Raw genomic sequence first — 14,603 nt, forward strand, 5'->3', positions numbered from 1 at the left:
GCTTAGCAGTTGTAGCAAGAGTGTCAGAGGCACCCAGGAAGTTCGCACGCAGCATTCTTCTCCAAAACCTAAACCTTCATTTTGAACAGGCTGTAGATCCAGAAGATGTCAGTTAAAGCATGACTGAGACACTTAAAAATTGTAGCATTTAGGTAAGTAAGCAATCAATCCAATGTCTGTAAGTCCACTTTCCTTATCTACAAAATGTGCAGGACTGGGTAATGGTGGGGGTTAGAAATAATCAATGTCCACAGCCTAGTTTCAAATACTGGGCACTTAATCAGTCTTTATTACTACTACAATTGTCACTGAGCCTGATTTAACAAATATGTAACTAACTAGGCTTTCATACCAATCATGCCACTGAACTAATAAGGAATAACGTAAAATAAGTTCTCCAAAATGAATTTTTAAAAGAAGAATATAGGGAAGAGAAGAAAGGGAAAGAAAGGCAGAGAAGGGGGCTGAGTGGGAAAAGCAGAGTAAGAATGGGAAAAAAGGAAGTTAAACAAACATCTGCCAGGATTAGCAATATACTTTAATGAGGAAATTGGAAAATAGTTAATACTTACCATCATGAAAGCTCAATAGAACCCATGCATTAAGCTGACACTGAACTTACCAATAAATGTGATCAACTTGAAGCAAGAGGAACTTTCTCCTATGCTGAGATGTCCTCAAAACACTGTGGAATAAAATCTGCCTTCTCTAATTAAAGTCATTCCTTTATTGCTTAACAGTTGGTATGACAGGAAGGCAGCAAGCAGGGTTAGAGAGACAGAAAAAAGGAGAATAAAGAAGAGAAAAAAACAACATGCAATTATGGATCCACTCTCTTCACCAGATCCTTCCAGATCTCCTTGCACTCTACCTGCAGCTGCTGGGAGCTGTCATTGAGATTGTCCTCCCTTCGCCGAGCCTCCTCGAGCATCTGTGCGCTCTTCTTCTTTTCCACTTGCTCCTTGTGCTTCAGGTTTGCCACCTTCTTATTCTGGTCTTTCACTTGCCTATTAACAGGGGGAGGAAAATCACATTTTTCACATATCAGAGAAAAGAATATGTTTATTTACAGGCTTACATGATTGACACCACAAAAAGCTGAAAATCAACAAAGAATTCTTGTGGCAAATTTTTTTTAACCCCTTAAAATTCTTTCCTACCAGTGGTAGCAAAAGATTAATATAACGTTGTTTCAGGAACATGTGTTTCAGCATGTAACTTCGTGAAGGCTTTTTGAAAAACTAAAACAAGCATGACTTTGAAATGACAGGGAAAAGAAAACAAGTAGGAAATTTAGGTTGAAAATACAGAAACAGTTTCCCAACATCAATGCTGCGAAATAGTAAAATGGTTGACTAAGATTTTGTAATAAAATTCTAATTGTATTATGATTAAATATTTCACTCAAAATACTATATGTAGTGTGTGTGTGATGTTATATCACAGTTAATGATAAAATATCTGGGAACGCAGATTAAGCAAAAGAGAAATAAAGCTGCTTCTGCAGCTCCTGTGTTCTTCTCCCTACACTATTTCACTATCTCCGTAAGCATAATCTTGTATGTTTTATTGTCATTTTAAATTCCATATATCATGTCACTGCATGCAGTTCCTTATACAAGTACTCTAGAACAAAGGATGTTTTCAACAATGTATTAACAAAATTAATAATTCTAAGTATTACTAATATCCTTTCTATATTCAAATTTCTCCAGCTTTCTCAAAAAATTGTACAGCAGTTTTTTAATGAGAATCTCAAAAAAGTTCACCAATCCTTCAAGTTTCTATTAATTTAGAGAAAAATCTCTCGCTTCCTTCCTATCCCCTTTTATAATAGCACTGACTGTTTAAAAAAACAAAACAAAACAAAACAAAACTGACTGGGTCTGTGAATGAGTCATAGTTTGGATTGTCTATTTGTTCCTTCATAATGTCATTTAAGTTTCTCGTTTTCTTTTTTTTGGTATACTATAAGTTAACTTTAAAGATTTGAACAGATTCAGTTTCCACTTTGTAGTAAATGGAATTGTGTTCGATATACATCCTCACATCAGAAAGCATGGGATGTCTGATTTCCCTGCTCTTACTAAGAGCCATCAGTGAATCAAGAGAGTAACAGCTAACAGTTCTTCTGTGTGCAACACAAACCTTTCATAAACTGTTCTTGTAATCATCCATTCACTCCATGAACTGATATACTTAGGCTGAATATACTATTTTAATGATGTTTTTTAAACTAAATTTTCTAACATCTTCTTGCCAGCAAACAGAGTTGCATGCTTGATTTCCATACCATTTATACATCTGGCATAGTTGGTAAATGCTTAATTCTATTAATTTTCTGTGCATTTTTGGGGAGGTTTTCTATGTAGACAGCTATATAAATATAATGCGCCCCCCCTTTTCCCCCAGTTTTTATAATCTCCTCTTTCTTATCTTATTGACTGGCTTAATATTCCAGAACCATGATGAAAAGAAGTAGTAAGAGTAGTTATGTTTGTCTTTTTCCTAAAATACTTTTCACATCTCAAAAAAATAAAACTTTTCACATCTCACAGTGACTATGGTATTTATTATTGATTTTTTTCTGTAGAATTTTTAAATCTATTCCTTGTCTGCCAAAAGTTGCTGTTCCTTTAGCTGTGAATGAATAAATATGTATTTATTGATATGCTTTTGAGATTTTCTAATGTTAAGTCAATTTTATCAAGCAATAAACCTCATTTTATATTTTGCACTATGGCTATCTCTATAATAAACTCTTTACTTCCTTCTAGTTCAACTACACATTTATAAAATTATGGAAAAAAATTGGCATTTCTGTTATTTTGTGTAACAATGGTCTCTCATAGGATACAGCTAGTGATAATGTCAAAAACAAAATTGAAATCCTCTTTATAACCAAGTTCTGAAAACACTTTTGCCTTTGGATGATTTGGCTATAATTCTATACCTGCAGTCCACCCAAAATAAAAATAATTTCTAAATACTTCCTCAGCATCACAATTATAATTAATTCTACAAAATAAAACTGTTAATTAGTAACATAGTAAGATGTCATTCTCTGATGGAAGTGAATTCTGAAAAATTATTCCAAAGTCACATTTCAGAACTCTGCTTTCTGCTATCTTGCATTATCATCAGCACACATATCATTCAGCCACAGAAAATACTTCCAGTCTCTACCAAAAGTAAAAAGGGAATGTCTATATTTGATTTCCCTCACTCCACAGTATCCAGCACTAATATTTCAATTTTTATCTAGTTTAATACCAATCATATCAACTAATGGAAAAAAGACTGAGATGTTTGATTAGAAAAGACAAGAAATGAAGCAAAATTGTTTTCATGAATCAAACGGCTCTTTCCCAAAATTACATTTCTCGTAACATTACTTTGCCAGATACAACGATTTTGCTTGCCATTTTTTAAAAGAAAAGATTTTACTGGTGCAAAAATTTTTCACCTTGCATACAGAAATTATTTCAGATGGTAGTGGCAATCATTAATGCCGGTAGCAGTAATTGGTAATTACGAAACATGGAGAAAGACGCCTAATTAAAACTATTTGACTGTTTCTCAGTTAGAAGAGAGCTATTATAGAGTAACCTTTTGAGCCACACAAAGCCAATTTCATTCTGTAGTAATTTTCATCATAATTATATCTGAGAATGAGTGGTTTTCTTTATCCTAACTTTATTCCCATGTCACAGAACTAGGTCAAAATGTTTTAGAAAAGTGAATCAAAATATCCATTGTCTCCATCTATGCCAAATAACCACCCAAACTGTATATACTTTTTTTATTGATTCTTTTGGTCTTCAAAACACTGACGATATGTTTTTAATAACTAGCTCCATCAACTCCAAAAATTCCTGATAAAATGCTAAATAAAAGAAATCAGTATCAAGCTGATTCTTTGTATGACCTAAAAAGCTAATAAAGACATCTACAAGAAAAAATTAGAGTATTCTAATTTTATATTATGTGGTTTTCTGTAGTTTCTAAATTTTTTTTTTTTTTTGTACATACAGAACTGGGGTACAGGCCAGAGGCTCAGGGGCGGTGAGAGGCTTCACCAGAGACAGAGTGGGGTGTGCAGAACAGGCAGATCGAAGAAGTACACTGCTGAGGGGAGCAGCGGGCAGGTCAGGAGAGGTCTGCCGCGCCATGTGGGTCACCTCCGGGGCAGGGGGGAATCGGACTCATGTGGAAGCGGCTTAAGCTTCTTAGTGTTGTGTTGTAACCCGCTGCGCCACAAGGGAGGGCCCAGGATGTTCAGTTTTATCAGACTACATAGGAAATAGTGTCGATGTCACATCTGAGTGCTTTTGCCTCCTTAATTTTTCTTTTTCTCAATTCACTTTCTTGTTCTGTATTTTCAATTTTTTTTTTTACTTAGGGAAATGAGGCTTTTCTACATTTTTACTTCACAGACTGCAGGGTAATTAAATATGTCAATAAAATAATTTCAGCCATTTAGACAACCAAGAAAAGAGAAACAGAAGGTTAAATCAAAGCCTTTCCACATGTTTCTTTCTTACCAAACCTTTTCTATTATGTGTGTGTATACCTTATTAACATCTATCTTATATATAAATTGTTACCTATAGAGAGAATAGATACACAGTCATACAAACAGCTATATAATGTGTGTGAGCTGGAGAATAACAGTTTAAGCAAGACAAACCACATAAAAGTATACTAATTGGAAATAAAATGATACTACTAAAGTATTAAATGTTATATATAAACATCTACCTATAAAAAATCTGTATCATATATAAATTTTAACTACACACATGAGAACATATATTTCACAAATTCTCCCTGTTCTCCACCTTCCCAAGAATAACTTCATTTATATTCAGTTAAATCTTATAAATATTATATGTAAAATAAGATATAAAATTTTATGACACTAGTTTTCTAAACTTAAGTGAGAATTTCAAATTATACAGAAACTATCAAGTAGCTAGTATTTAGAAGAGAATAATACATATTATGTCTAATTGATATGTGTGGTATTATTTCATAGCTGCTTTAAATAAGTGTTTTATTTTTATGAAACTGTATCTCTAAGAACCTAAAGAAAATAAGCCATAATTATGGCATTATTAACATAAATCATTCACAAAATAGTCTTATATATACTTCAACTTCTAAAGTATTTTAAATTATCAATTCAAGTATTTTAATCAGCAAGGGAATAGCATAACAACTTTACATCTAAATTCATTTATCTTCATGTTTGTTCTCACTGAACCCTGATTTTCATTAGGAAAAGGAACTTTATATACTGTCACAGATGTGTGGCAAGCCTATCTCACAGCAGTTATTCAAAGTTTAATGAAGTGTTCTGACAGAAAACTCATTTCTTAAAAGGTGGTTCTCAAAATACCTCTATGACCGCTAACTTCGCAAATAGTTTATGAACGCTTCTATATGCGAGGCACTGTCTTTGGGAATATGTCACTGAACAAAGAGCTCAGCCCTAGCTGAGTTTACAGTCTTCCTTGAGTTAAAGAATATAATTAAAATACAAAGGATGTCAGGTGGGGACAAGTACAATGGGAAAAAATAAAAGGAGAGAGGAATGTGGGAGGTGTCTTGTCATTGAAATTTGAAATAAAGTGTTCAGAAAAAGCAGTACTGTGACCATAAATTGAAGTGAGACCTGCAGCACACCTGCATAATTTTTCCTGAAGCAGTCCCCAGCTGCTCACTGCAGAGGTAGCAAAGGTTGATCGTTCACCAGAATTCTGCAAGGCAAGTGGTATAGAAGAAGAGAAGGAACTAATTTAAGGGTGGCTAAGCAGAAGTGATTACACTGCTGGACCATGAACTCAGAGCCACATAAGGCGAAAAGAAAAGATACAAGGTTAAAAATAGTCACACATTGCTGTTTCAAGGTTCAAGAGTTCTTGGAGTGGGAGATCATGAGAGCAAGTGAACTGAGAGAAGGATGTGGGGGTGCCCCAAAGTACCCTGTGTTTTCCAGCATCACTCAACTAAGGTGGGAAATTCAACTCCCGATACTAAAACACACAGGAAAGGGAAAAGAGGTGTTTGGTTCTAGCCAGAACAACTACAAAATCCCCCAAATCTGAAAAAGGACATCTGCCCCTTATTTTCTCTCCATGGCTATCATGGCAGCTGCCCTGGGTTGGGGTCAGGAAGACGGTGGCTGCAAGGAAGATGAAAAAGTTTCCAGAGTCAATCAAGTCCAGGTTCCAACTCACTATGGAAGTAGAAAATGCATGTGGGGGTATAGGCTCTGAAAATGATCAGATAAGACAAGGCAAAACTGGGTACATTGCCCAACAACTGCCCAGCCTTGGGGAAATCTGAAAGAGTACCATCCCATGTTGGCCAAAACTGGAATACATCACAGTAACAGCAACAATATTGAGCTGGTCAGGGTGTGTAGAAAATATGGAGAGTTTGTGCACTGGCTGTCACTGACCCAGGTGATTCTGAGCACTAGAAGCATGCCAGGACAGACTAGGAAAATACAAACGATGTAAAAGTTTTCTTTAATAAAATTGGCCAGAGATTGTTTTTGTTTTTGTTTTTTAAAGAAAAAAGAAAATGACACTAGTAATGACATGTGATCAGAGGAAAGAAAAGCAGAGAACCTGTTCTTATATACCTTAGTATGATTTGTGGAGTTGTTTAATCTAAAATAGTCATTGCCTGGTTCCCAAATTGTGTAAAGATAGGACTCATGAACTGTTGCTTTATGCAAAACTTATAAATTCTGAAAAACAGACCAAGGATATGAAACAATGTGATGGCAGTACTGTGCCAAGAAGTCTGAATTTGGGGTAGGGAAAAAGAGAAATATGGCAAACCTGTGTCTTAAAACACTGACTTGATTTTTTGGACCTATGACAGAATAAATACAGTGACAGTTGTTTTCATTCTTTCACAATGAAGGGGGGAGGGCACTGCTCTATGTAATAAGTTGTTCTGAATTTTTCCCTGATTTATTTGTTAAGGCATAGAAAAACATCCAGCATTTTTATGGAAAGTATTTGTGTATTTTATGCATTATCTTAGTTTTTATTATTGTCTAAAACAGGGCATATAACCTTAGATTTTCTAGTCCCTTGTGGTAGTAAGAGAAATAAGTATACACATCTTCCTGTCCTGCCTCTATATTTTTTCCTTTTTAAAATTTTATTCTTCTTCCTACTACATTTACTTTTCTTCTCTCTTTCATATTTCTCTGTTAGAAGTCTCATGGCTCAAAGAATGAAGCAAGTATTCAATCAACATTCTTGGTGGACATCCTGTCTATGGAGACTACTGGCCCAATAAGTTAGGAAAGTAACTGCTAGCAGAGACAGAAAAATGAAACACGTGTAACTTTTATTTCTTGCTATCTTATTTGTTTTTCCAACTGAAAAGAGCTTTTGTACATATTAATCTATTTAACTCTCCCTTCCCACCTAAGGCTATGGCAATGATAAAACCTATGCCTATACACTTCAATCACAGTGCATAATACTTTACTGTACATGCAAAAAAGTCACCACCTGGTGATTTCACAGAGCTCAGTTTAAAAACACATTCAACTTGGATATTTCTCTGTAAGATGCATAATGAAGAGATAGTAGTTGGAGACTACTGTGGGAATCTAGATAAGTCTTTTTTCTCTGATGCCAATGTTACTGACCAGAAAATTTCATGAGTGGCTTTCTTCCTAAATTCGGGTTAAAATACAGTAAAAATCTTTACAGCACTACTAATCACTGAAGCATTCTAATGAAATGAATGAGAGAATAAAGCTTAAAGTTTCTTATTTCATTAATAAAGGGTGAGTCAGGCAAACAGAGGGAGACAAAAAAATTAAAAGTTTAACTTAAAAATTTGAAGATTTAAGGACAATTTATTTTCATTACAAAACATTTGCAGTCCACTTTCAAGGGGTCTTTAGCCAGTAGGTTTCAGGTTTTATGTTAAACATGATTTAATATACAGAAATTTGGTATTTGGAGGGGGTGAGTAAGGCAAGGGGTAAGGGGAAAGTAATTCAGTATTCACACAATTAAATTATAAAAGTTTAGTTTACATTCTCTGCTTTTTATGTTTGTTAGTTTCATACTGACTGCATAATAAAATCCAAATTCTCATAATAAGTACAAAGGTCCTTAACAGTCATACCATATTTTCATTACTTCCTTACACAGTTAAGTTTTGGGTTTCAGAGTGTCTTTGTCTTAGTTTTTGCCTTTTCAGATGTCTTGCTGCCCTTACTCTTTCCCATGCCCTGTGTCTGCCCAGCAAACACACTACTCATTCTACAAGTTAAAGGTCAAATGGCACCAACTTAACAAAACTTTCCAATTCTAACCAGAGCAGGACTGCATCCTCCCTGTGAGTGAAGGTGCTGCACCTGAACCACATATAGTAGACAGTGTAGTTACAAAGGAAACTATTTTCTAGAATCCCTGTTGATAAATTATAATAAAAACTATAGAGTCTACAAATTAAACATAAGAAATATTAAAATACACAGAGAAATTAAGATTATCAGCTTTAATCTGTAGTTAAGTCACTGCTCTCCAGCATAAGCATGGTACTTAGTACTCTTGATAAAAGTTCTATTAAATAGATTAAATTATCCCAAAACTTTTATTTGCCAAATTGCTAAAAGCAAATTATTTCATACAGTACATTATAACATCTTTTGAAATTTGCTTAAAATAAAAGCAGCATTATGTAAAAGGTTCACCTAGTTCTTTCTTTATAATTACACTGATCTTCCCACAATAAATTCAGTGATCTTCCCACAATAATTACAGTGATCAATACTTGAGGGCAACAAGATCTTAACTTCCAAAATGGATGATGCAACTACATACACTATTTAGTTATGAAACATTCACCCACATGATCTAAAATACGCATATAAATTGTTTTTGATCATCACTGAAATTAACAGAAAATGCTAACATCGCATGGTAAACTCCTAAATCTAAACCATGTACATGGTCCCCAGGGCATGAGGAGTACAGTGACAGGAATACACGGATCAGGAGGTTTACAGAAAAAGTCTTAAGTGTCAAGAGAATGCTGGATTCAATATTGCTTACCACTCATTACTTATGTGATCACTACTCTCTTTCAAGTTCAGTATTTTTTATTTTCTAATATTTTTAATTTATGATATGAGAGTAACGCCCATCTCTCAGTACTGTTATGTAGAATAAATAATATGATGGACATCCGAACTGGCATACCACAAGAGGTCAGAATAACATTCACCCCACACACACATACATACCTCCACCACCACACACACATGCACTTACCTCATTTTAATATATAAATTTTTTATCTTAATTTCCCCTTCCATTCCAAAGAAATGTGAACTATGCTTTTCCCCTACATTTTAGGTGGGGTATGTGTGTACTGAATGATCTATTATAGCACTAAGATATAACACTGTAATAACCTTAGGCATTACAGACCAAACATTGAATGCTTATCATCATATTATCACATATCATCCTATTATAAACATTCTTGTAATATTTACTACATTTTATAGATTAAAAGATCAAACCATCAAAATCATAACTTTATAAATCATAGTAGTATTCAAACCTAGTTCTGACTGCCACTACCATATACTTAACCTCTCTGCTTGATTATTTGGTAAATCTTTGACAGCAAATACTGAATGAAGATGGCATACACATTGCAAGGTTTAAAACCCACTGCTCTCTAGATTTCCCATGGGACTTTCTTTGTTCTTAAAAAATTTCATCATTCAGTGTTTTTTTTCTTTTTTCAAAAGGGTTAAGTACATCATTCTCATATTGATTCATTTCATTTTCTTCAATAACTTGAGAGAAAGTAGGCGTTAGTTCTAAGCTAGTAGACCAGCTAAATTGAGTAGTATTCCTATGTACTTTGACTCTAAAAAGGTACTATTATTCTCCATTTGAAATGATTAGTGTGACACAGTAAGAAAAACTTCACTTCCACAGAAAGTCTTCACTTACATTAAATGATAAATGTTAAAGAATACTGTAAGCTATCAGACACTAAGTAAATGTAAGACACTATGATTTTTGTTTACTTTATGTGGACAGGCCAAACAGAAAACAAAGGTTTTATAGAAAGAGTCAGGGAGTAATTTTACATCTAGAGAAAATTACTTCAAGGCCTTATAGTTGCCAGAAAATTAGACCAAATACCAGGTGATAGGTGGAGCCATTTTCATCAAAGGTTATCGTCAACTTTACCAATATATTTAAAAATATATTGAGAACCTCCCTGGTGACACTAGGGGTTAAGTTTCAGCACTATGCAGCTATCACCAGCCACCACAGCATGGATTGGATTCCAGGCCTGGGAGCTGATCCCCTGGCACAGCAGACCTCTCCTGTCTTGCCTGCTGCTCCCCTCAGCAGTGTATTTTAGTAGATCCACCTGTTCTGCTCCCCAATCTGTCTCTGGTGAATCCTCTCATCCTCCATACCTCTGGCCTACACCGAGTTCTTAATATACACAAAGAAATTAAAAAATACATCTTTAAAAATAAAAAGACAAATTGAAAGCACTGTCCAGGAGGAAAGAGCTCTGGAATGCAAGAGGATCTACATTTGTTTAAGCTTTGACAGTTTACTAAGTTCCTTACATTTCCATTCATCATTAGATGTATACCACACTATCTGCATAAGAAATATCAAGGAGCAGAACTGGGAAAAGGAAATTTTTTCCAACAAAGCCTTGAATTCATCTTTCAATCTTTAATGCAAATGTAGCATCTACAAAGACAAGTAGAGTCTTCAAAAACAACAAAAAAAACATGTCATGTTTTCTCTTTTTCTACATATACACAGCTTTGCATTGGAATTCAGCTTTGCACCTCCTGTTGATACTAACATGAGTCAATAAAGACAGTCCAGTCTTTCTAAAGGCCATGAAATGCATGGGACTTCTTGTTGTGAGGTGCTGGATCAAACAGAACTCCATAAAGAAGGCAAAAAGAAATAATCCCAATAGCTTCAGTTACTGATTGCTTACCAGAGCCAGGAACTATTTGTTTCAACCTTTGTTATTTGTATTAGCTCTCATTATTTACAACTCTTTAGATTAGCTAATTATTACCATTTTAAAGACTTTAAAAAACTATGGATGAGAAATCTGAGGAAATGTCAAGCAACCTGGGACTCCATAATTCGCACTCTTAACTCCTAAGCTAGACAGTATATAAATAGTACAAAGGACTCTGAGGTTTAAATAAGAAAATCTGGCTCAAATCTAAGTACCAATACTTACTAGTTTGCTGACCCTAGAGAAATCATGTTTCCTCTTCTTAGTTCTTCTAGAATAATTATTTGTCCTTGTAACCCATATACCAGCAATGAGACAGACACAGGTGCTTTTATAAACAGTAAAGATATATGATACCAGAGTTATTACAAAAGAGGTGCTAAAATACATGTGGTGTTAACAATAGTTTTCAGAAATTCTCATAATTTACATTGCCATGACTTGTATTCAAAATAACTTTTAAAATACAATTTCTTATTGTTTTCTGCCAATTTCTCTTACTAAGTTATTAATGAAGATGGACAGCACTTGTGTTATGTACCTTAAAAGGTGTAGACAATAAATCTCTCTACATACTTTTCAAGATGAGCAAATGAAATAAAACAATGTTTCTACCACACAGTTTCTGGCACATATAAAAAACAGTCGTGGTTACTGATTTGTTACCAACACTTCTATCACTCAGCAGAATAACAAAAAAAAAAATTTAAAGGTTGTGTTTGGTGCGTATGTATGCTGGGGTGGTGGTGCAGTGAGAGTGAGTGAGTGTGTGTGTGTGTGTGTGTGTGTGAGTGTTTAGAGGTTTGTGAATGTGATTACAGAAAAGGTTTTACATAAATCCACAAGACTATAACAACTGTCTATCACTCATGCTGTATTCTATCCTGTTCATATAAAAGCCCAAGTGTCACCGATGAAATTTTAATTTCCCTCTTCATTCCCCACTGGCCCACTCTTTTCACCTTCACTTCTCTCTGGCTTGTGAAGAGCAGAAAAATCTAAAACTCCTGACATTTTACCTGCTGAAAACTTGACTTCTAAAAATCTCTTTCCTGAAATAAGTTCTATCATTTCAGTTGCTTTTTAGAAGTTCAAGAATGTAACTATACAAAGCTCTATCACATATCTCTGTTTAGTATAAGCATACTGACCTTGAGGTGAGACTGATGGAAACAGCAAATCCAGTAAGAAGTTGTGAAAGAGAAAGTTAGAAAGAATTAATAAGAACAATATCCAGAAAAAATACTGCTCATAGACATAAACATCAAGCACAAAACTAGAGAAGGGGAAGGAATCACACACATTCTGCACAAGCACTAAAAATTAGTAGTTTCAGCTTTTCAACTCTTAACAATTATATTTTCATATTAGATTACACCATCATGTTAATGTAAATCTCAAAAAAAATTGTCTAAAATTTACCATTTCCCATGAAAGGGGAAAAAACTTTCTCAAACACAAAGGAAAATAAGAGGTTTTTTCTCCCCTTTCATCTGAATAGCTAGTTATTTGTTACCTGACAACTTATTTGGCTTCACTTTAGACACACTCGCCTTAAAAGTGACTCTCCTCTTCCCAACCCCTTTCCATTTTGTGGATCGACATTAACCAGGAGCACAAGCAGAAAAACACTGACAGCTTCAATTAATCTTTCGAACACAGAACTAATATTTTGGAAGAATTTATAAAATAATGTCAAATATGAAAACAAAAACATTTTTCCTAATTACAACCAATATTTCTCTTTTAAAACCCATCTCAAATGGTGCAATCTAACAGCAATAATGCACAAGAACAAACAGCTTTGTAAGTATCAGTTCATTTTCCATACTATTCAGCAGTTAAGAGGCGCAAAGTAGCCGTGCGTAATACTCCCTGCAGCATGAAGCCCCGGGTTCATTACTGCTTTTTATATTAACAGGCAATTTTATTTTATTAATCAATTTCACTGAGTTACTATTATCCTCCAAATATGAAGACTTCTAAAGGCAGTGCCTTCTAAAGGCAGACTGTCTTTAGGATCTAAATTTTCTTTATAATCTAATACAAGATAGTTATTTCTTGAATGCAAGCACCATTTCAAATTGTACTTTAATGATTTTTAAAATCTTAGTACTTAAAACCAGTTTTTAAAAGACATCGTAAGAATAATGAAAGGTAAAGATGACAAGGTTATCCCTAATACAGATGAAAGAGACAGAAAACAGGAACAAAATGACTTCCTCACCATCATGCAATACACTGTAAGGCAGCTCCAGATAAGAATAGAAGTCTCTGACACCTCTCACCCAAGCATTTTTTGTATATTCTAAGATACTTAGAGAATCTTAAGGGAAATGATAAAAATCCACATATAAAATAATGTAAATTACAGATACTGATCAAAGGCAGGAAGAGTCTAGCATCAAATGATTGTCCCCAGTGACTTTCAATTTTTGTGGGTTATGACACAGTAAATTAGAATAATTTTAGTTTAACATGACACTAACTGAAATCTTTTATGAATAAAGGTTCTATATAAGACACAGGTAAATCCATGAAAAAAAAAAGTTACTCCTTAGTTTGTCAACAGTGAGCAAGTTTAATTATCTTTTTACTTATTTCATTATTCATGAGTTATTTCACTCTGGTGTCAAGCAATAGCTCGTGGAAAATATATTTAAGAGGGAAAAAGCACATGGAATAACTATATATAATTCTAATGTTAACACTTTCAAGTAAAACTTTAAAGTAACCACTAAACCAAAATTCCTATCAAGACTACGGTAACACAAGATACTGTAAGGTGCTGTGCCCACAAGAAACTTTTGGATGATAACTTAATAGAATTGACTATTCATGTAGAGCTTTCTTTTAAATGAAATCAGTGAAATTCATCAAGGAGGAAGAAGAAACTAGCAGCTTCCCCAGAAAGCAAGCTAAAGCAAGCAGGATCAGATAAAGAAACAGTCATCTTTAGTTATAATACTCTAACATCCTTTCCTTTTTCTGTCTTTTTTAAACACCACACATTCTCCCCCAAGAAAGAACATACATCACCACAACAGTAGCAGTCATTTCTCTTGTATTCCAGCTACATTACAGTCATATTCATTGATGCTGTACTTCATTGGTCAAAGGCACATAAACTTAAAGGAAATTGTTCTCTAACTGGAAACACTGCACTAATGAGTCACATACTGATTTTGCCAAAGTTATAAACAGCTTAATAATAATGTGTACACATGGTTCTTGGGAGAAATTAAAATGAGTATCAATTCAAGATTTTTATACAGAAAAATACAATAATAAGACAAAATATGTAAGTTTACATATGCAGATTATATTGTACCACATTTACCTGAGTATATTATACCAATATAAAATAATCACAAAATAAAGTTTATTTTCCCAGTGAGAAGTCCAAAATAAAATTTAGGTCAACCGGGCCCTCCCTGGTGGCGCAGCGGGTTAAAGCACTACACTGAGAAGCTAAAGCCACTTCCGCATGAGTTCGATTCCCACCTGCCCCGGAGGTGACCACATGGTGT

At 34.3% G+C, this 14,603-nt stretch overlaps 1 protein-coding gene across 15 annotated transcripts in view; it reads right to left on the reverse strand.

The window, feature by feature from the left end:
• Positions 1-14,603, reverse strand: part of ERC1 (ELKS/RAB6-interacting/CAST family member 1) — a 302,503-nt gene that overhangs the window by 161,785 nt on the left and 126,115 nt on the right. For 12 of the 15 annotated variants that reach the window (XM_012732452.1, XM_012732450.1, XM_012732447.1 and 9 more), the window contains 2 exons: positions 12,225-12,236; positions 872-1,007 (listed from right to left, as the gene is read on the reverse strand). In XM_012732452.1, coding sequence (XP_012587906.1) covers positions 872-1,007; positions 12,225-12,236 — 148 coding nt within the window. The remainder of the gene's footprint in view (positions 1-871; positions 1,008-12,224; positions 12,237-14,603) is intronic. The other 3 variants (XM_004692830.2, XM_004692829.2, XM_012732455.1) reach the window with 1 other exon arrangement.

Source organism: Condylura cristata, unplaced genomic scaffold, assembly GCF_000260355.1.
Source record: "Condylura cristata isolate star-nosed mole 26May11 unplaced genomic scaffold, ConCri1.0 scaffold00034, whole genome shotgun sequence".
In the NCBI taxonomy this organism is placed as follows: domain Eukaryota; kingdom Metazoa; phylum Chordata; class Mammalia; order Eulipotyphla; family Talpidae; genus Condylura; species Condylura cristata.